Source organism: Onychostruthus taczanowskii, unplaced genomic scaffold, assembly GCF_017590055.1.
Source record: "Onychostruthus taczanowskii isolate IOZ18803 unplaced genomic scaffold, ASM1759005v1 scaffold42, whole genome shotgun sequence".
Classification (NCBI taxonomy): Eukaryota; Metazoa; Chordata; class Aves; order Passeriformes; family Passeridae; genus Onychostruthus; species Onychostruthus taczanowskii.
Genome location: NW_024501682.1, coordinates 871,115 through 894,834, shown reverse-complemented (window position 1 = coordinate 894,834; position 23,720 = coordinate 871,115). Strand labels below are relative to the sequence as shown.

General features: G+C 41.0%; 1 protein-coding gene across 1 annotated transcript in view; it reads right to left on the bottom strand.

Moving 5' to 3' along the window:
* KCNH1 (potassium voltage-gated channel subfamily H member 1) overlaps positions 1 to 23,632 on the bottom strand; it is a 170,093-nt gene extending 146,461 nt beyond the window's left edge. Inside the window, exons 1-4 of the mRNA XM_041413592.1 lie at positions 23,560 to 23,632; positions 12,524 to 12,647; positions 12,171 to 12,277; positions 2,230 to 2,358 (exon numbers count right to left, since the gene is read on the bottom strand). Coding sequence (XP_041269526.1) covers positions 2,230 to 2,358; positions 12,171 to 12,277; positions 12,524 to 12,647; positions 23,560 to 23,632 — 433 coding nt within the window. The remainder of the gene's footprint in view (positions 1 to 2,229; positions 2,359 to 12,170; positions 12,278 to 12,523; positions 12,648 to 23,559) is intronic.
* Positions 23,633 to 23,720: the final 88 nt, after the last annotated feature.

Here is a 23,720-nt window from a genome sequence, read left to right as displayed (position 1 = left end):
GATTGAGAGTTCATTTGGGTTGAGAATATGAGAAACATTCAGAAATGTTTCTAAGAAAATTGCCCTCTTTCAAAAGCATGCTGCAGACTTCCTGTGTAAGTTGCACACAGCACAATGAATATGCCCTCTTCAAAGCTCATGTGTGTTAATTGTTCTTAGAACAAGTTAGTACAATTTTACCTTTTTTAGATCTTCCTAAATCATTTTTCCACTCTGTGAATCCCAGAGACTACCACAGATGATCATCTAACACCCCATACCTGCCCTTTCTTTCCCCTCTCACAGCATACAATTGTACAATGAGATCTAACATTAAAGACGTGGACACACATGTAAAATTCTATTTGACAAATCAGCTCCTCCAAGAAATTGCTCATCTAGCCATTAAGTGATTAATACTATATCACACAACAAAATTCCTACGAAAAGTATATTATGGAAAAAAAAGGGATAAATTAAGGACGAAAACAGAAAGTTGAGTTCCATTTATATCAAGACTGATTTGTGCATAAAGTGACAGAGAACTCTTTACCAGCATGAAACTTCTGCAACTTTATTAATTTTAGGAGATCCAGAAAAAATATTTGGAAGACTCATTTAGTGCACAAGCCCTTCTGTACATAAAGACATGGCACTCAGGGAAAGAGTGAAGAGCTGTGAATTAGTGGCCTCTAAATAATACATTCAGTTCTTCTGTTTGCAACCTCTGTTAGTCACTTTGCCAGTTTCTGCAGGCCAGAGGGAGAAATTCTGCTTATCATCAACTCCTCTGCAAGTCCACGCATTTATGTGTAGGTTTGGTGCCTATACTGCTGTAGATGTGCAACCACTGAGAATTACCATGCTCCCTGCTAGAACAGCATAATTTCAAGATACAAAGGAGATTTAAAAAGAAAAGCAAAACTATCATTCCTTTTCTTCAACATACTTGTATTGAAAAAAAGAAAGCTAAAGTGTTTCTTTGTGTTAAAAGTGAAGGACAAACTGCCTATCTCTTCCACATTAGGGAACCCCTGTGAAAGCCAAAGGACACAGCTACCACTCCTGACTAAAAGTCCTGCTTATCAACTGACTAAATGAAGCAGGGCCTTCACGACCAGCAAATAAATGAGAGCCAGCTTTACTGCATCATGCTTATTTATCTATGCTGTCACTCCTCATCAGTATACAGTGAGCACCATTAGGCAGGGAAAAAATAGACCCAAACTTTCTGACAAGCTAAGATTTTTCGTTTTGTTAAAGTAATAAGGAGCCAAACAAATAGCATTAGCAGGAGAAAAAAATTACCCACATAGCCTGAAAGAGGGTATGTTTGTCAAGGTTGTACTTCCTTTTTCATGGTAACAGGTGTTTCCACTTTGAGAAACTATGTTTTTAAAGAATAACATTTTGAGAACAAATGTAAATCAGTTCATCTTCAAAGTAAGTTTCCTGTTTAATTTAATACTACAAATATTATTAAATACTACAAAAATGCAAACAACAGGAGAACTTACATCCTTCTTTACCCCAGAGGATGCAAGTCTCTTTAATCCTCCATAGGGTACAAAAGATCTATTTCTGACGGGATCTGAACCTGAGTGAAAGTTTATGCTGCTGTCACAGCTGAGTTTGCTTCCAGGTTCCCAGGCTGTAGCTCTGCAAAGGGTTAAGAGCAGAACACTGCAGTGCTACTTCACCCTCCAGGACAGCTTAAACCTGATTCCACTTAAGATAACTGGAATCTCTTCACATAGGCTAAAGGAAACTAGAACAGAAATTTAGCATAAGAAATCTCATAATAATGACAAGTAACATAGAGTCAGGCAGAATTTAATTATTCTGATCTTTGCTAGACTTAGCCAGGGTTGATTCCTCAGTTTTTTCATACAGTTTCACACACAATTTGTACAGGACTGTTGAGCAACACTGTGAGTCCTTGAGGCCTATGCTGGAGAGTGGGTTAATAGTGTATTTTAAAGGAAGAACAGTACCTATTTACTATGTAAACTGGGCTTTCTGAAGCACTTGGGGTTTTCATTAGCAATGACCCTTTCTAGTGCAGGCCAGAACAATTTTACTAAATAAATCAGCAACCATTTCTTGCACAAATGTCATCCCCAGTGGCACAGCTACAAGCTATTTTAACATTTAATTCTTTGGCTTGGGTATTTAGAGGACTTCAGCTCTTCCAGGACCAGGGCAAACAAACAAAAGCAACATAAATATATAATTGTGAAAAAGACTAACCTTTACATGAATCATCCTCGATGGGCTGCTTGAAAGCCGTTATGTCATTGAAAGTGCAAAGAAATAAAACCACTTTATCTTGCTCATTTCGAATTGGAGCAATTTTCACAAAGAACCAGACAGGTGTTCCTGGAAACAAACACATCAAAGAGTTGGTCAATGACAGGCAGAACAGTAAATGTGCCAGCTTAGATGTTTACATCTCAAATCAGCCATCTGTAGAAGTTACTTTAATGTTGGCTTTTTTTACAAACACCTATTTGGAACAATAACAAAGCAGCTGACAAGTCTGTTATTTAAGTTCTCTGCTGTGTCTCTTCTTAGCTTTTTAATCTTCCAGGAATCACCCTATTTCTGAACTTCACCTGCAAAGTTAACACTTGAACTTAAGAACTGCTTTGTGATCTCCTGAAAGAAGAGTCCCATGTATGTGCAAAAGCTGCACACAACAGTGTGTTGCTGGTTCTTGAAGTATTTGAGAATGGGCCAGCTGTGCCTAGGACATGAGCATAACACAGAGTCTCAACTCACAAATATGACCAGTTTGGTCAACTTTATAATTCCCTGCCAACAGAGAATGCCCTAAAAAAGACCATGCCCTAACTACTATAGTAGCCTATGTCTAGCTTCAAAGGTGGACTCCAGGAGCTCTGGCCCAGCCGGCAAATTCCCCCGTACAAGGGAAACCCTTCACAAGCTGCTTTTCAGCTTGCCTTGGCCTGAACCTGCTCCAAATCACTCCAGTGTGAAGCAAGACTCCGCTGAATTCAGGAGAGAACAAGCCATTAGGACAAGAACATATGAAGCTGTGGATGGGATCAAGTTGTACTGCATGGAAGTGCACCTTTCTAATTACTGCAGCAGATGAACTGCTAATTAAAACTGCTTGAGAGTTTAAGTCTGCACATCACAGAAAAAGATGGTCCCACAATATGACCCTTCAGATGCTGCTGCTGCCATTTCTCCTTGACCTCTATCCACACAGATCATCTTGAGGAGAGAATCTGTCAGTCAGCCCTGCCTTTCCATATTTCTGGCAGTTCTCCTGAGACTGCTGAGAAGACCCTAGTGATACCAATGAAATTCCATGTAACAAGGCAGTGTCTACAACTCGTTTCACAGGACTCACCACTGAGTCCTGTGACTCACACTGATTTTAGTGATATTTGAGTATAAACTGGTTGGAGGGCTCAGAACAAAGCACTTGGCTCCTGTATGCAATAACATGACCACCCTGAAGGCACCATTTTTAAGTCTGCAGTGTTAACTTTAGAGATAAAAAGATGACTTCTCCAACTCTAAGGTACATCACAGTAGGGACACTCCAGACCTCAGCCTTCAGGGAGTTTGTACATGGGTTTTCAGACTGTCCCTACACCCTCAGAGATGATGAAAACAACTCACCATTGCCTTTGCAAGCAAGCACGAGAAGAAAGAGACAGAGAATTCAGGCTTGATTGCTGTGAGCAACATTTTTTTTGTATGATATTTGTTTGCAGATTAGGGTCTACATACCAGGGGCCAAAATAAGATCAGCAGGAGCTTGACCCTCTGGGAAAGCCAGAATAAAGAGCACCATACAATCTTTTTCATTCATGTGGCAAAATCTATTTCAGAAACAGCGACCTTAGAAGACTATTCCTTTTCTTTCTCAGTCAAAGGACCCTTCTCTATGCTAGTGATCAGATTCTCTTTCACTTGAATTGCTCAGTATTTTAACATGAGCATGACATGGTATATTTCATGCAACAGTTTTTAGTAACAAGGGCAGCTTGTGTTTCCTGGCTGTCAAAGGGTCATAAGAAAACCTCAGGTATCTTATAAGTTACGGTCCAAAAAAGGAAGCAAAGGCAGCTCTTTTCACAGCTATGTTAATATAAGAGAGATTGTTGTTACCAGTGCCTCACCTGGCTGTTTCCCAGCCTCAGTGCTGAGCAATCTTTTCTGGCTACAGAAAGGTAGGGCATCTCCAAAATCCATGGACAACTTCCATAAACCAAGTTCAATTCCTAAGGCTCCCACTGTGCCTGCATAACACACAAGCAGTTTCAAACTCTGGCTGAGATTCCATGCCATATGTACAGCCACTTCTATAAACAGCAGGGTCTATGATGCATGGAGGCCTCTGCTCAAAAAGCAGAGAAATCCAGATGGAATCACTGGTGGCCATTTCTGAAATATGCCTGCATGGCAGAAAGTATTCAAGGGTCAATATACCTTTTTTCTTTTTTTTTAAAGAGTTAACATTCCTGAACAGCCCCCTCAAAAAAAATATGAACAAACAATCATGCTAAGTGTGAAAGAAAATTCAGCAAAGTAACCGTGCCAGTAAAATCATCACTGACTTGCTAATGAGCTTAGAAGACAGTGCCACAAAGCAGCCAACAGCAATTTTCTAGACAGTAACACCCTTTACGCTACCCTTTCTCAAGAGCTCCTAAAATTGCCTATCTCAATTTCTTCTTGCCTACTTCTTTTTCCCAGCTTCACATGTGAACTATTCTGAGGCTGGTCAAATCTGTATCCTGCTTTTACACAGACTCCTTGGTGACTAACTGCTTTTCATTTTACCCACTTCAACACCCTTCACTAACACTGCAACTTTTTAATCAGCCAGGATCTCCGTTAACAGCCTTGCTTTTTGATCTTTATCTACATGCACTTTTTTTTATTAGGGATTTTTTTCTCCCCTCCCCAAACCACTTTGTATTGTTTTACTACTTCAAGCTGCAGCTATTCTGCTACGGGCTGCTCACAATATTAACCTTCATAGCACTGAGGCTGAATTACACACTCAGTTTCTTCTCTGATTCTCATAGCTATAAAAACTTACTACTGTGCTTTTGAAGATGCTGTACTCAACACAGAAAGGATGCAATTCACTCTCTTATTCTGGCTATTTCTCAGATGCATGATGTCACCTTCCCTTTATGGTTATGCTATAGTATGTTGCTGCAAGAATTTTCTAACATGTTCTGAATGCAGCAAGAGGACTTTTCCCAATAAGCTGTGGAAGGCTGCTGCGGGGCAAGGAGCTTTTATCAGCAGGGTTTTTACTTTCTGACTCCCTTGACTCCCACTCATGTGTTGCATTATTTATAGAAAGAAGGAAGACAAAACACTTTTTACCTAGAACCAAGTCTATAACTTAGTGATACGCCCCACAGGCCAAAAGAAAGAGCCAGATGTTCTTGACAGCTAAAACTAGGCGCATTTGATGAAATGCACTATTTCGGTATCCCTGTAATTGCCAGAGTCCACCATCAGAGCAACATGCAAAATCAGGGTGGCATGCAGGGCCTGCAGAAATCATCTTCCAGTTTGGGATCTACACAGTAACACTACAAAGGCAGAATTAAGTAGATGGAAAATTCTGTACCTGCCTCCACAACATTGTATTTTCCCTGCAGTGCATTCCCTAACATCTTGTCAGTGTCTCTTGTGAATAGGAGACAAGTGGATATAAAAATACAGTCATGAGGTGAGTGCTCATAGTGCTGGGTTACATGGGCTTTCCACAGCGCTCTACAACCAGGAGCTCGTTCACAGCAGAGCTGGGATCTGAAACATGGGAACACACCAAATGGCTCAGCCAAGAAGTGGCCATGCTCAGCTTTTGTGCTGCATACCGGTTTAATTATCAGAAGAATTTTACTTCTTAAACAGTTTATTTAACTATTAAACAGGAAAGCCTAAAGTATAAACTACTTATAAATCAGGTCAGAAACCAGAATTTCAGTGTCCTACAGGCAGCCCTCATGCTCTTGGTATCAAAGCCAACATCCCTGTTCAGCCAGACAACCATGACTAGCAAGAGGCACGAAAAAGGCCATTTTAATGAAAAATGTGATTTTCAGATTCAGCCTGTGGTTATTCCGGCAGTGAAACTGCAGCATGTTCCAGAGTTCTCACAGCAAAACAAGAGCAACTTCCCAGTCTGCACTGATGCACAGTCACACAGAAAGTGTTTACCAGTGTTTCCAACAATATATCTACTTCCATTTACATTTTGTCTTTAGTCCTGGCAACCTCTCTCCCTGGTAAAGTTCAGTGATAATACCAGTGCACAAACGAAAAAAGTAAACACTCATGAGCTACACTGGCTTCTGTTAGATTTGGAATCAGCAGTGAGAGAATCCAGCATTTGTCTAGTGGCATAGCACCAATCATGCTAGGAAAGGGAATGCCCCTTCAAAGTGGCAGGACAAGCAGTGTGGACAACTGAGAAGAAATGAAAATCTGCAATGAATGCCTGACAGCAGCCACAGGACCAGCCTGGCTTGTGGTACCAAAGTTATGTACCCAATCCAGAATTAACAGGTGCAGCTCTTGATAGGCTTTTATGATCTAAGCACAGTTCTTATGATGCTGCCTTAAAGCAAAGACAATTTTAAGGGCTGTTATTCAACTCCCAAGTCTTCTCCAGACTAACACACACTAAATGCCTGCATTCCTTTCAATTTCCTATCTGAAAAACAAATATATCTTCCCTATCCTTTTTTCCAGTCCTGTGTCTTTCAACAATATGTTCAGCTTCTTGCTGGGCAGGAACACCAGCATTTCACATGCTATTTAACTTTGATTGAAGTCTTTCAGAAATTTTTACATCATCAAAGTGAAAGAGATCTTAAAGTTCTATTCCAGCTTCTCCACAAGCATACCATTGAGCTCTTCTAAATTTTCCCTCCTGCCAAACAAAAACAGGCTGTATGAAAATCCAAACCACTATTTCAATGTGCTCTTTGCCCATACCTTGAGCCATTTAACAAAGAGGCCAACTGTTTTTCAAAACTATAAAAAGCACAGTTTAAATAAAACTGGAATACACAATTTTTCTTTCCACTAACTAAACCAAAATTAATTTTAAAATACAATGGAAAAAAATGTTTTAACAATTCAGCTGACATCTACACTATCATTTATGAATGGGGCAAGTCTCCTCTAAGCAGCACAATCTCTGCATTACTTGATAATGTCTCAGTCAAACAGTCATCAGACACATATTGTCCTGAAGGGAAACAGTCTGGCAGTATGGAAATAGAAATGTGCCCCTTCTCCACCAATTCTACATGCAGCAATGCAGACAGCAGGAATTAAGTTATATTAACAGTATGGCTGACCATTACAGCCACCCCATTTAGGGTTTCACTTCTTCCCAGGTACTCAGTATGAGATTGTTTCTCTCTCTCCCACACAGATTGAACAGTTTGTCCAATGTCAAACTAGCCAACTAGCTGATGAGGCGTGATCAGAGAGAATTTGGCAAGCCATTATACCCACACAGATTTTCAGAGAAGCCCATGAAATTTGACCATGCAAGACGAAGAACAAAAGTCTTCCTACAGACTCTAGTTTTGAGCAGAGTGTGTACCAAATGAGAACAGACCAGCTCAGCCTGCAGCTCACCACTCTTTTAAAGAGTAAACCTTTAAAATACAATCCCACCACTTTTAAAGCTGTTACCTTCGTGCCTTCTCTATCTGGTGCTTGGATGCTGCGGCACCTAATGCTTCTAAAGGTCAGATCTTTACATGCTAAGATAAGGAAAATCAATTTTAGTCCCAAAGGTGGAATTGCTGTTCACAAGGGTTATCCTGTGACACTGAAACAGCACAGTAGAAAACAAGGTTCAGCACAGAGTCTTGTACTGCAGTAGTGCTGGCATGGTTCATCTGATTCTGAGTTCTCTGAAGAACAGAACATGAGTATAAGGAAGACACAGTCAAGTTTTGAGATCTTTTTTCCATTTACACCGGAAAAATATTTAAGGATTACTGCTGGAGTTCTGTACATATTCGTGGAGATGACAGCAGGCCTTGCTTGCCGACACATTTGAAGACAATGGTGAATGGGAATTACCCAGTTTTATGAGACCAAAATATTTAATTTGACCTTGCTGAAGGTAACTGAACTCGCACAGATGGATTTCACAGGAGATGCAGGAGTGCATACTGCTTGACAAATAATGGAGCTACACTTCAGTGAGAGGTTGAGGAGGATACCTGTCACTTGACTCCAACACCCTCATTCTTTCCTGCTTCTGTTCCTATGCAACGATATGGGCTAGCAAAGATTTCCATCTGGAGACACTACAGGCACAGCACACACAAGTATAAATGGGTTTACACGGTTTGAACCAATGACAGTCATGAGAAACTCTTTTGTCATAACTGGGGTGGTGGGCAATCACGGGTCTACCACCCTGAAGTGAATTTTGCTTCCTATAAATTAGGATGGGGTTGTTTGCTTTTGAACCTCTATAGAAAACACTGGTCCCAAAGTTAAATGCAAATAGAATCTACCAAAATCACTATTTTAGGCTGATTTGTCATTCTCTGACATCTGAAGGCTTTCTAATACACTGGGGGAAGAAGGGAGAAGGAAGGAGGGGAGAAGATTGTGCACACGTTAAAATGAAAATTTAAAAAATCAAACAATCAAATAAAAAAACCACACACACAAATATTCGTGCTATTAAATTTGTTAAATGTTTAAGCACCCAGGAAATGGGGAAGTGAAGCCCAGCACAAATCAAAAGTGCATCCCAGCCTTTGGGACTCTCACCATAATATGACTACTCAGCAAAAAGCTACTGCTTTACCAAACTGCTTTGCAGTGTACAAAATAGTTACCTACAGCCAAGCCAGCATTCTGGCAAGCATTCTGCTGGTCCTATCAGTAGAGAACTACTGAGACACAAAAAAAAAGGTGTCTTAACACTCTCTCTGCAGCACAGCTGCAGACCATAAGCAATGGGAATGCCTCTGCTCAGACAGGGGACACTTGAAGACTCTTTCTAACTCTTGATGCACTTCACCTTTGACGAGTTCACCCCACTTCAAATATTCTTCCACTAAAGTGGGTCAAGTACTGCATTGAAAAGGGGGTTAGATTTCAATTGGACACCACCTTTTCAGGGGCAGATAGAAGCAAATGAATTTTGTATTCTTATAAAAATATACTTCATCAGTAATGAATGCAAGTGCATAAAGAACAAGCCTGCTTTTGCACTGCTTGCATGTCAGGCCTACATTGTAGACAAAATACAAGACAAAGAAAATCCAAGTTGAATTTATTCAGCCATTTTTAACTCATGAGGCTGACCATCAAGTGTAAAAACTTAAATGGCTGTCAAAGTCTCATAAGAAATTAGATGTTTAAAACACATCAATTCAGATAAGGTAAGATATGGCTAAGGCTAGATATAAAATATTTTCTAATACATAAGCTGTACCCTTCCTTGGAATAAGTTCATTTATCTCCACTGACTTCAGATTTAGTAATGTTTTCATTTTCCCATATAAAAATAAACAATACTTCCAGAATCACTGGGCGCTCACATCTAATTAAACAATGGAACTGAAGCTCTCATGTGAAATTACTGTCAATCTGTCTGTTGTCATTTTGCAGTCCTGATTAAAGAAAGCTTTCACTTTGTCTCCTTCCAGGTATGACAATGAATCCCCACTGAATGCAACTGGATGGCATCAAAGTAACAATGACAAAAATCTGGTGGCTCTGCGCCTGTTTGCTCTAATTGCTTCCAATTATCCTGAAGAACTTCTGCATTTCTGGGAAGCAATTCTTCCAGAGAATAACAATGATTTTTACATATCTGCTAGGTTATCAAGGGCCTAGCCCCAAGGAATCATCAAATTTCTATCACGTTTTAACTTCAAGTTCTGAAAACAGGGAGTATAGTCACTTTTGGATGTGGGGAGGACTGGACAAAGCAACGGAAGGCCAGGGTAGAGGCAGCAGCCATAAATGCAAACATGATGAAGGCAGGAAATTGTATGTTGTTTCTAGAGTTAATACTGTGAACAGCAATGAAGTTTGTGGATATACTGCACCTATCAACAGCTGGATGGGGTATTCTTATCAGGCAACCAAATAAATACTAACACTGGGTCACCACCATGGAGAGTGCCATGTAAAATAAAAAAATAGCCTATCACTTCTAGTAGCATCATTAAATGTCTCAATCTGCTTCGACACATAAGACCAGGGAATAATTGTTTCTCAGAGAAAGAAAAAAATAGCTGCTGCTCCCAAAAGTACAAGATTTACTTGCACTACAGACATCATTATTAACTCAAAACACCTATTTTGTTTTCCTTTGTTCCTCTAAAAGGATAGAGACTGTACTGTTAAAACAGCCAGAATTACATTAAATGTGCAGGCTGTGGAAAATGTACCAATTATCCAACAACTCAAAACTGGGAAAAAAAATTGCTATTTGTCATGTCTGTTAGTTTATAAAGAGGAAGCAGAGAGGTAAAGAACATGAAAAATCTATTTCCCTAGCTAATTTTAAAAAGAAAAACAGAATGAGGAAAGAACAGAGAGAGCAAACAGAAGAAACAAAGAGCAGGAAAAAAGATGCCTAACAAAATTCAGGGTCCTTTCCCAAGGTTTCAAACTGAGAGCAGGTTAGAACCAACCGGATTCATTATCTGAACCATTGCCACAGTTGCAGGCAGAGGTAGGGTGACCACAAAAGAAAGGTCACTTAGCAGTCTGGGTGCTAAATGACTGGTAAACAGAACAGTCTTTTTCTGTGATGTGGCTTATATAGAGAAAAAGTTCCAGGATGTCCCCTTTTTGAAAATTTTCAGTTAAAACTGTCTTGTGTTATTAGTCAGCCTCTGTAACAGTAGTTAATGTATCTGTAAAGCTGCAAATCTAACAAACATTAGGTGCTCTGCAGTTTGTTAAACTTGAAAGCAAGCCCTGTGCTTTCCTTTTTGCCATGCCCGTGACCCTCTGTGCACAAGCAGAACCCTGGCAGCGCCGTCCTTCGGCACGTCTCACGACACAGCTACTGCACAGCTGGACTTCCTTCGAGGCCACCTCTCCTCGGAGGGGTACACAGCAGGGCAGGAAATATTCCTCACTCCACGGTTACTTTGCTTTAAATCTGCACAAAAGACAGAGAGGCCCCAGGCTCCACTGCAGGCCATATGCTGCAGCATGACAGAAGAGTAGCTGCATTGTCTCTTGGTGCCAAATCACTGATAACTAAGAGAGAATTCCAGGCTCTCCTAGATCCCTGCACTGCAGCTTATTTACTTGGGTTTGGATGCATAGATGTGAGCTGCATATGGTCCCCATGGCCACAAACTGAGCTGGGAACAGAAATCAGCTTTTAGAAAATAGGTAAATATGGGAGGCAAGTAGCCCTAGGAGGAAAGCAGCACAAAGCAGGGCCATACAGACTGCGCATCCAAGCACTACCAGCTTCATTACTAGAAAGCAAAATTGTTAAGAGCAAAGTAAGTTACAGAATGCAATTTTTTCAGCTTAACATCTGGCCAGGCTGAAGACCTCAATGTATTTACACTTCAGGTGACATTCAGTAGATGAAAATAACTGCATAACATAGTCCACACTAGGTGAGACAGCAAGTTTGGGTCAAGTAGTACATCTGCTGACATGTGCAGTTACAGACAGACTGAATTTCCCAGAAAAAAATCACGTGCCAGTTAAGGTTTTTTTGTCCAAAACAAAAGATGTTTCATCTGAAAACATCAGAAGTAGTTCAGTTTCTAAAACAAAACATGGGTTATTTTATTCCAAAATTACTATATACTGGCTTTGCTATATCAGGTTGTTAAAAACTGAGTATGTTCTCTGTAGTGGAAACTTACCTAAACCTAACTTGCGTACTACCATTGTTGATGGAATCTTCAGTGTTGTCTTAAAGCATCACAGACAAATTATTCAAAATGTCAGAACAAATTAGAAAGCTTCCTCTGCCTCCCTGAGTGACTTTCATCTTTAATGTTCTCATTTCTCCCTCTCAGACCAAGTGGCAGAACTGGGGCTTATTTAGCCCTAGATAAAGCACTGTCCTCCAGGGTGACAGAATTGCAGCTTACACTACAATTAAGAACAACTTTACACACCTACATTAATGAACAAACCAATCGACTACTCACTGTTCTTCTTGTACATCAAGATTTCAAAGGAGTTCATCTCATAGTTCTCAAATGTTTGCCGGACCTTGTCAATTGTATCTTTGTCTGTCAGCTCTCCATACATAAAACTGCAAACAAATGGAGAAATTCAAGTCAGATACCAGACAAAGACACAAAGCCACTTGTTTACTGTGTAAAAGAGACCTATTTAGAAATGTCTCTTCTTTGATTCTGTTTCACCTGGAAAGCATATTTGACAGACGCAGCCCCAGCAGATAAAAGACAAAACTGGAATAAACGGATTACTTTTCTCCTCAAGCAACAGGCACAACACTACAAGCTATTTAACAGAAAATAAATCTGTTCTCAAATACCTGCAGGTGCTGCTTTTTTGCATAACTTCTGCTCTGTGATATCCTGATAATTTGCAAAATCCATCGTTGCTGTAGACAATGGGCCAATCCACGATCTGGGCATTACCCAGGACAAAATTAGTATCTGTTTGAAAAAACACATCAGTGAGACATTAGTCAAAGTTATGGTTGCATTAGAGGAAATACTCATTTCAGAACCCAATCCCAATTCTTCAGTCACTGCACAATTTGCCCAGATATCATTCCCACTGCAGTCAACAGGATTATTCCTGATTTTAATTTTAAGCAAATTTTTATTTTTAAAAAGGTGTTAATTATTCAGAGCATAAATAAAATACATGATGGTTAAGCCGGTAAAATTCATCTCTTGACTGAAGACAGATCCACCAAACTGTTCCTCTGTGCCACATGCACTGATTCACATGACACTCAGTTTAAATATGAAGCCTCTTGCAGGTGGCCAAACCAACACATGAGCAATATTTCTCCTCCCTGAATGCAGACGCAGGGGCTCCTCTCAACACTGCCTTCACTGTTGGCCACACAAGCTCAAACACTTGTGTACAGCACAGCACTCCAAACTAAGGGCTAGCAATTACACCAGCAGCAGGAAAAAAGAAAATTAAGCAGGATTCACGCCTCCATTCTTGCTGGGGCTGTGTGTGCCACATTTTTTATGATTACCAACTCAAACCTACACCTGTGCCAAGACAGACAGCAGTGCTGCTCCCTGGCCACTGGCAGGCAGCAGGAGATGGTGGCTCCTGCCACAGCTGCAAAGACCCTCTGGCTTTTGGAAGAAAGGCTGGGCAGTCAAGAGGCACTCATTTTTAAGGCGCTTTTACAGGAGTCCACCACACTGTCTACTTTTCAGTATCAATTTCCAGCTGCTCACACATCCAAAGATCTCGTTAAAGCTTCCTCCAATGAGATTACATTTTACCTATTAATTGCAGAGAGTTTAGTTTGTTTCAATTTTCCCTTTCAAAATCTTTCAGCCCAGACTTCAAGTGGGTTTAAACAAAGCAGTCCTGTAGTTAGCTAAATCCACTGCCCAATTCCACAAACATGATTAAGTGTATTTTTACACACTCTTTAGAATGAAATACACCACTAGTATAACTTCAGGATAGTTTAGCTGCTTTGTGTCTCACAGCCTCTTTTAAATACTATGGGTTTTGCTTAGTTGAAGCACTTTCTCCCCAAAACAATACTCCTCTTTTACCCCTTCCCACGAATAAGTAAACCAAGTATACCAAGTCATTTGTCACTGCTAAAGCAAGTGCTTTTGTGTGTCTGTTATAAACACTACATTAGACTGTGTTAGGGTATTTTAAAATTTCATCAGGAAGTACAAAAAATGACAAAAAAAAAAAAAAAGGCAAAAACAAGTGTTAGACGAGGTCCTGCCCTGATCTGAATAGTGTTATTTCATGCATGAATTGCTTAAGAATTGCTTCTGACTGCCTTCCCTTCTCAAAAGGTAACTTTCCCTTCTCTCCACTTCTTAAAGAGTTCCTGTTAAGAATTTGCCTGCCTTTCATGCTTAAACCTTATTGTCTTCAGATAAATAATCTCTTTCATTGAAGGCTATATAGGACACATTTCTGATAACCATCACTGTGATAATACTACTTTTATCTAGCCTTGCAAGACTTATGTGAGTTACAACAATGCTCTTGTCTCCTATTTACAGGTGAAAACAAAGCCCTAAATCCATAAGAGATTTAAGCTCCAAAAGTTGAGACTGCAACAGTCTAGTCCCTGATGCCCAGCTCTTAAGGACTTGGGAGCTGGAAGCTCTGTGAGCATTGTTGGAGAGGAGAACTGAAAAACTTTAGCCCAGCAAGTGGAAATCTGACCAAGTTAAACCACAGAAAACAATGAAAAAGGGGGATATTTTAAGGTTCGGTTTTTTCCCCTTTCCCATGTTTGTTTCAATACCTAATATTTTAACATGAGCCCAGTTCTCACAGTTAATACTCAATTCTTTGCCATTATTGCAGGAGGTGAAGAATCTTGTTCTCACTTATGTTTTGGCCCAGCAAAACCCGATTTTTTTGGACTGGCAGTTTCCAAAGGATGCATAGAGAACATGCACATATTTCTCTCCCCCAACAGCAGTTTGGATGTTCTCCTAGAAGATGTAGGCTACTTTAGGGCAGTGAAAGCTCAGCCATTATTTCAACTCTTGAATGACTGTTCTAATCATCAAGCTACCACAGCAAATAGATGTCAACATCCTCACCACGTGAGTTTTTAAGTATTTTATGCACCCCTGTTAGTTAACACTGGGTGAACCTCTCTAGCATGTAGAGGTACAATGTTTCATGACAGTCCAGGCTGGGTTTAGTTCTGAGTTAGAAGCAAGTTGAGATTGTTATGCACCCATAAAGCTTTAAAGGAAAAATTTTACACAACTATCAAACCAAAGAACAAGTCAGAGATTTTGATGATCCCATTGTTTCTTAAGTGTCTCTCCCTTCTAACCAATTCCAACCTCATGCATCTTGACCTTTCTTTGATCTGGGTTTTACACAGCTGACAAACACACCTCATTTCTTCAGAAGTGTTTCTGACAGCACTGTTTTGCCTGTGTGAATGCTGGCAAGACACAGCATAAAATATGGACTCCCACTTATAACTTCACTGCATAGCTTGTTCCGACAGACAACCCAGAAGTAGAAGGGCTGTCCTCGTTGCTATCATTTACATTCAATTGCATGGACATCCCTGACAATGTGCTGCCTGAGGACAGCTCATAATCTGGTAATTTTTCCCAACATAAGAAAATACTATATCCACTGAGGCAAATATTGCCATTCCATCTGCAGGGACACAGGGTCCCAGAGACCAGGAAACAGCTGTGGCTTTGTTACACAACAAGCATGAGGGATGCTCTAGTGACCTCTGAGTATCACAGAGCAGAGACTCTTGGGGACTCACAAGTGGGTCAGCAAGGCCAGGAAAGGATTTGGCCAGTGGAACACCATGAAGAAATTCACTGCTAAATTCTCTTCAAAGACAGGGATGAAATGGACATAATAGTAATAGCAGCAGTATCAAAACTATTTGGTGACTTGAAGCACCTCTTTGAAAGGACTCAGTGAACTCCTATACCTGGAAACCAGTTTCTATCACAGTGGCAGCTGTGTTAGCAATATTGTCTGGCTCAAGAAGAAGCTATAAGCATCACTGGCCCTTCTTGTGAGCTCCAAGAAAACATGAGCTAGAACTAGAGATGGCAGCCTCATATAAAAGACCTGGGCTTCTGGCTTGTGTTGCATTTGGCACAGTCTGAACAAGACCACCGGCAGGCAAGGAAATATGCAGAGGTGCAGCACAGAGCACAACATGTTGCAGAAACAGAGTAAGAGCTGTAACATCACAAAGGCAGCACAATTACTTGCATGAGAAGGGCAGGCTTCTGCAGCATGGATTACTTTGTGAAGTGCATCACTTCATATTTTCTAGTCTGCATTTTCCCCAGGTTAGTTCTGCTCACTGCAGTATACCCTCATCAGCATCTACACACTCAAATGTCAAATCCAGTTTGAGTTATCACTTTAAAGTAGACATGGCCACTTAAAAGCAACAAGAAAAACATTTTAGCTCCTTCCAAAATGTAAGAATGGATTTCACTCAGTCATTGAAACCAGTACTTTCCTCCACTCAGAAAACAGACCACCACAGAAGAATCAGAAAATCTCTTTCTAAACAACCTTGGTCCTTTAAACAGTAACAATCACAAGTGTCTAGAGCAGCCATCTTACCAAAACTACTCTGTTTACTGAATCCTACAAAGTCCTACATTTAGTACTTTGTTTAACCAAAACTGTCCATGAGCTTCCAGAATCCCTGTAGATAAGCTGCACTCACAGACATTTATCTGACCAGGACTAACTGACTAAGGAGTGGTCACCTCCTTGCACGAAAGTGGAGCAAGTTACTGAAATGTTTCTCCCCCACCATTCATTGCTCTGCACAGCTACATATTCTGTCCCACTGCATCCCAACATGGATCTTGCCAAGCTGAGACCCTCCCACCTCTTTCCAGAGTCCAGCACACCGGTTCTACCTTCCCTGTCCCGCCAGTGATGCACAGGTCCTCTTCTGGGACACAGTGGCAGAAGGTCAGAGACCAACAGCCAAACATATTCCCACAGCACTGCCAGACACATTCTCAGGCTGCAGGTGTTCCCTCATTGCAAGGAGGAAGCCAAGGCAGTTCTAGTGCAGACCTTGGTAACAAGAGAGGCTGGTGCCCACTGCACTTTCCCATATCTGGGCCAGTTAAATCCCCCAGGGTGCTTGGGTTTGTGTAGCGCACAAATGTGATTGAAATATGTTAATCTATTTTCCCACAGTCATCATACAAATTCAACACTCGAAAGGTGTATTCCCAATTTATTCCCCCCTGAGCAAAAGGAGAATGAACCTCAGTACGGTTGGAAGACCTGCTCCTCACCAAACTTGCTTGTTCTCCCATGAGAGACAAGGGAAGAGTGAGAGAGAAGAGAGGAGAGAGAAGAGAAGAGAGAAGAGAGAAGAAAGAAGAGAAGAGAAGAGAAGAGAAGAGAAGAGAAGAGAAGAGAAGAGAAGAGAAGAGAAGAGAAGAGGACTGCCCTCCTCATTTGAGACCACAGCCTCCCTCATGCTGGGTGATGACAGCCCTGGTTATTGAGACCAGCAGGTCTTTTTTTATCCTTTCTCAAACTCTTCCCATGGATCTTCAGGGGAGCAAATCTAGTTTTTTAGCATTAGCAAGCACAAACCACTTCTACAGCAGAACTAAAAGAACTGCACATCACATGTGTCTCTTACCCCCCCGCCCCCCACGGAACAGGGCTGGAGGATACAGCTATTGCTGCCTGAGCTGGGCCCAGGACAGCAGAGATGCTGTGTCACAGCCAGCATAAGAAATGTGCAGCAGGCAAAAATCATGTGCGGCTGTCATAGCAGTAAAGATCGTATCATACAGCTTAAGGACAAGGGATTTAAGGACACGTGGTATTTACAAACTTGTGACTTTGCATAACAGACAGCATCATTTGGATACGGGGGGGAAAAGAGATTGCATCATTTCTGTCTAATTTCTTCCCAGAGCATAGAAATCAAACATTGTGTGCAAGTAGGCCTGTCAAAATTGCTAACAAAGGATAGGTATGTATGAATCTTTGCTCATGTTTAGTCTTAGCTTTGAAAAAAAAAGTAAAACAGAAGCAGTTAGTCACACTGATTAGTTACATTGTTCAGATGTAACTTCTGAGATGAAAATATGGCCCTAAGTCAGTTCAAATAAGTCACACTGAATTTCAAGTACTTATTCAATCCTTTCTTTGCACACATGTGATTCGAAACTTGTACTTCAGGGACCAGCCACATTTTCACCCTGACAGAAGTAGTGTAACTGTAGTCAAAGCAAGCACAGACCTGCTCAAATGACAGAAAAACTATTCATAGGGTAGAACAAAAATAATAATTAATAATTCTGCTCTTCCACCCACATCCTCCTGTGGAAGTCAGTGGCGTCACACGAATACTCACGTTCACTCAGTATCTCCTTGTAATCATCCCTACAATAGAAGTGCTTCAGTGCTTAAATATCCCATTGAACAACTTGATCTCTCTACAGATAATGATATAGTGGCCTCAAAATCATCCATCCTTAATACTGAGGTCAAAATTTTTAAGCTCACTGTAATACAAAAAAAATAAACTCCTATAGATAGGTTCATTTGGGCTGTTTTATAAAAGTTTTTTATAACTATTTATTTAATTTCCAAAACAAAATTGATTTAAAAGTTCCTTGGTTGCTACAGCATGAACACAATTCCCTAAATAGACATATTTCATGTTTATTCAAACATGACTTACACTGTCATGGTACACCAGAGCAAAGTGCAAGTGCAAGTTGAAAAGAATTATTAAAAAATTCAGTCGTTCCACAAATAACAAGAGACTCCAACAAAAGCAACAACTTCAAGTGAGTCACTTTAAATCATTACAGAAAATGAATGCTAATTGCAGCCAGCAGAATAGACAAAAAATACCTTTTCCATTTCAACATTCTTACTTTGCATTGTTATTGAAAATATTTCACGGTAGGCATCTACCATGAGAAAAGTTTAAATTTAAAATTATGCATCATTCTAACACTTGTAGCTATAAAATTGACGTCATTATCTATATATATATATTTTTTTAAATAAAGCATATTGCTGCAGAATAACAGAACAAGAATAGCTGAAATGGCACCAAAATTGTTCCAAAGGTGTCATATGTATTTTATGGACAGCATGATTTGTCACCTATCCTTGAAGTACTGTCCATATTGAGAAACCTAAAAAATCCAACACAATCCCCCCTAAAAAAACCCCAAAAATAAGCACTAAAACACAAATCCCACAACATTTACACATATGTGACGTTAGAATAAGGTAATTAGATGATTTTCAGAAATGAGAAAGTTCATGAGTTGGTAAGAGGCAGACATTGCACCACTCTTATTAAAGGGCCAAACAACTGTTTAGCAGTGAGAGTTCATCATTCAGCTGGTCAGGGTGTTTGTTTTTCCCATCCCATATCCAGAAAAGGCATACTTTAGTTGCATCGATTATGAGATTTTCTTTACTTTAAAGAAGCCATTTGATTTACTGATTATAGCCTTAAAAATATTTGATACCAGACGTAACTCCCCACTCATTTTTATCTAAGTGTTAAAAATGCATTAACCAATTCTCCAATGAGTTCCATTAAGATTTGTTTTATAATCTTGTTCTAGGATTTAATGTAAAACTGGATTGATACATTGAATTATCACAGGAGAAGTTCTTGAGCTTCCAGAACATTAATTTTAAAGTACATTACCTGCCATCTCTGTGCTGTACATTTTTTCCCTTACTCTCTATCAAAGTAATTTTAATGAAATCAGGTCGTACATTCCTAAATGCATAAAGGCACAAATTCAAAACTAGACTTCTGGCCTAGTAAAAGCCAGCAGAAAAAAACCCCACATTTTACATTCAATTCCAGTGATACTGAGAAAAAAAGATTGTCAGTACTGAATAGGTATTTCAATGTCCTGATCAACTGTGTGAAAAGCATGGATGAAAATATATGTCTCTCCACAGTTGTTAACATGGGAAAGAAGGAAGATCAGGAAGCAATAAAACCCATTGTTTCATTCTCTTCTGGGAAAATGTCCTTAACACAGAACCTACAAGCTGTCCTCTTGCAGTTTCTGAAGGTCTGCTGTTTTCATTCCTCATTCTCTGTTAAGTTTTCTTTGCATTTTTCTCTGGCTGAACACAAAAACAGTCTTTTCAGTTTCAGAAGTGTTTACAATAAAGTTAATTTCTCTCCTAGGTCTCAGATGATGGTACAAGGTTAGCATGCCCAGGATGCAAAATGTTTATTGTACTGGGACTTTATAGCCTGTAATGAAAGCAATGCCATAAATCATGCAAATGTCTGTTATACTCAAGATCTATGTATGAAGGTGCTTTTTCTTTCCCTCTACAGGGAACTCTCTGCATTCTCCATCAAAAGATGCAGGTTTGCTTCCATAACTGATGTCTCCTTAGTGTGTTCCCAGGGGATTTTGTGAAAGGAAAATTAAATTCACACAAGCCTTATGCCTTCTAACTTACCCTTCTTCCAATCTCCTTATTTTGTCCACAAATCAGAAGAGTACCTGTGACTTCCATTGAAATTCCAAAGCCATGTAAACACAGGACTTTTGCCATTCTTATACACACACAATTATCACACACTTCAATGAGAATCTTGACCAAGAAAGGACTGAAGAATTTGGCTGGCATTTACATAAATCAAAACCAATTTTTTTCTCCTGATATTGATAAAGCATTGGAATATCACAAATAACCACTATCCTCTACAATACGCTGCACCAGTTGACTTGGGTGCCCTGGCCATGATCCAGGTTTATAACTGTTATTATTACAGTGCTTGTATACTGTGGATGTATTACATTACCAAGAAAAACATTAATATCACATTAGCAGTAACCATCAGGGGCTAGTGATTCTTTATATACTCCACTGTGTTACAGCATGGGCTCATTTTCTGTCCCACTGGGTGTTCTGGTCTTTAAATATTTCAATGCTTCAAAGAATTTTTTGTCAGCCAACCACTGCATGCAACATTTATTTTTCTAACTCTGCATGGCTAGTATAGAAACACATATTTTGAACACTAAATACAAGATGATCAGAATTATGGTGTCCCTCATTTCAAAGAAGGACAGACCTTAAGCTCACACTTCGTGCAGAAGGTCTTTGTGTGAGAAGAAATCACAGAGGACAAGACAAGGTCCACATGTCTAGAAGAGGACATGTTTAATTTCTTTCCTGTGTGTGCTTTCTAAGGCCATCCCATCCTCTCTTTAGTCCAGTGTGTGGGAAGGAAGTGCTTTGCAGCTCTAACCCCAGCACAACTCTTTTGGCTGCCATTCAGTGCACGAGAACCTGTCTCAGTTGATTTGCAGCCTGTGAAGAAGCTCTCATTCCTAATAACTCTGAAGCAGACAATTCAGACCAAAGGAGTTGGAGGTGAGTCAGAAGGTGTGCTATAAACATGAGCCAAATTTTAACCCTAATGGAAAAAACCCTGAACTTGCATGTCTACATACACTGCTACTACCTTTAGCCACAGAATGTGCATCAGCTCACCAGTCCCGCTTCTAACACGAAAGAAAGGCTGTCCAAAGAATTCCTTGTTAAAACTACTGGTAAAATAATGGTGTAATTAGTGCTGTCCTTAGAGCAATGCTTGCAAAAGAGGCTGTATGGCCACTCCTTTGTTACCACCATACAGCCCCTTCCACTGAGTTAACACCCCCTGCCCTAAAACAGTTTTTCCTGAGTCCACCTGTGACTGATGATACACGTGTCATGTAGAAGTTCCTTCACGTGAAGCACTTAGTACATTCTTTCTGTTCAATGACAGAATTCCTCTCTTTTCAAAGGGAATCCTCCACAAATTAGGAGCATTTCTGTATCTGTATCAACTCAATATCTGTTGGCACTACTCAACTTGCTTGCATGTGCCAGCAAATACGAGCTTGACAACAAGCCCAAGGTTTATTTGGCAAATCCCAAATGGCGTAGACAGCTTCATTGTGGGTGACATTACTACCCAACTGAACGAAACCAAGAAAGGGGAGCCAAACCTCAAGCTTTATGGGCCCATTTAAGCACTCATCCTGTGGGTATCCCAAATCATCTCAATGGCCAAGTAGGCACGACAAGATGAGACGTGGCACGTTTCCATACTGCCCCCGTGCTGGTCAGCACAGCCCTGCCTCAGCATGAGAGAAAGGAGTCTATCCTTGTCTCTTCAAACAGACTAAGGTTAGAAAAATTGATTCATCCAACACTGGTATGTGACAGCATCACATTTCCTGCAAAACTGAATTTGGTCCAGCAAAAACTTGAAGGCACATCACAGAAGAAATAGGGTTTTAAACCTGAGTCAATTCCCTAAGCTTATCCTAGTAAGGTCTGAATTGTGCATCATTTCTCACCAAGCTTAATCTAAAAACTTGTATTGATTACAGTCCTCAGGACTTGCTGAGTATTTGGAAATGGAGTGCTGTCATTCTACCTGTGCTGTCTAGCACCATGCTCTGTTATGACACCTTCTTAATAATGGGGGAAGAGAGGAAGAAACAGAGCATAGGGGGAATCATGCAGCAGAAGCTATCTCCAAGCCTCAATTGATTTATTGCATCGAGGCTTTGGCACTGAAAGCCAAAAGAGGAAATTGGTTTTTAATGAAGAAAATAATCTACAAAGTCGAGACAGTTTTGAGAAAAACCTTCAATAAATGTTGTTGGGAGATTAGAGAAGCAGCCTGAATGTGATGACATGTAACATTCATTTTTAAAGACATTAAAAAAAAAATAAGAGGGTAAGCTTCACTGTACGACTGGAGAGTAATTTTTTCAGGAATGCAGCCTCCAGCCCCCTTCCTTCCACAGGAAAGTTGCAGAGAGAAATAAGCTATAAAAAGAGCCTCACAATTTTATGTGAAAATATGGTCTTATCAAAGGCTAGTTCTCCAATAATACTGCCTAATTTAAAAAATTTGAAAATCATCCTTGGGATCATTTGACTTTTTAGCTGCTTATCAAGAGGGCTAATTGTCTTTGCCTTATCAGAACAAACTGACTATGTTTTTAATTAATTAACTCATCTCGTCTTCAAAAGGAGCTTGATCCTCATATTCTCAACCATACTACGAGTTCTTAACCCCTGAAGTAACCCCACTGAAGTCACTAGAACATTAAAAATGGCACAACTTAGGCTCCGGGCTTTAAAAGAAATGCACATGCCTAGGTTAAACAAATCCATGAACGCTTGCATGGTTGGTGGCTTACAGGGGGAGCAGCTTTTGGTAAGTCCCTAAGTAAAAGAATCTGGATAGCATTAATACATATTTGCATGCAATTGTGAAATTCGAGGCATTTTCCACTCCACAGTTTTCCAAGAGACAGACCTGGTTACAGCGCACTAGGAGAAAAAAAAATAAATCAAAAAAAAAATTAAAAAAAAAAAAGCAGTATCTGCCCTCAGCCTTTAAAATGGCAAACTCTCTGCTCACTTATGACAAACCTTCCCTTTCAACCCGGGCACGCAGCCCTGGACGATGCCCCCGCACCGGGCTCTCTCAGCCCAGGGACCATCTTGAATCCCCGCACCTCCTCCCGGTCCGGAGCCGCCGCCGCCCCCGCCGCTCGCCGGACGCCCGGAGCCCCCCGCCCCGGCCGCCGGGGCTCGCTGGGCTCCATCCGTGCCGGCGCACCTGCAGCCCGAGCCCCGCCGCCCGGGCCGGGGGCTCTCGGCAGGACCTGGGCGGCGCAGCCGGCACCGGCTCCGACACCTGGATGCGCCGCTTCGGCGGAGCCGCCCGGCAGCGGCCGGGGCTCGGCGACCCCCGCCCGGCGCTGTCGCCGTCGAGGTCGCGGCGGGCTCCTTGCGGCCGGCGAGAGCTCGCCCCCGGTGCCCCCTTACCGTTAGACCTTCGCACGATGTTCTCCAGGAACGTGTTCTGAGGCGCCACCAGCCCTCGCCTTCCCCCAGCCATAGTCGCTCAGCGGGAGCGCAGCGCGGCGCGGAGGCTCCGCTCAGGGCCGCGCCGACCCGCGCTCTGCCGCGCCGCCGCCCGCCCGCCC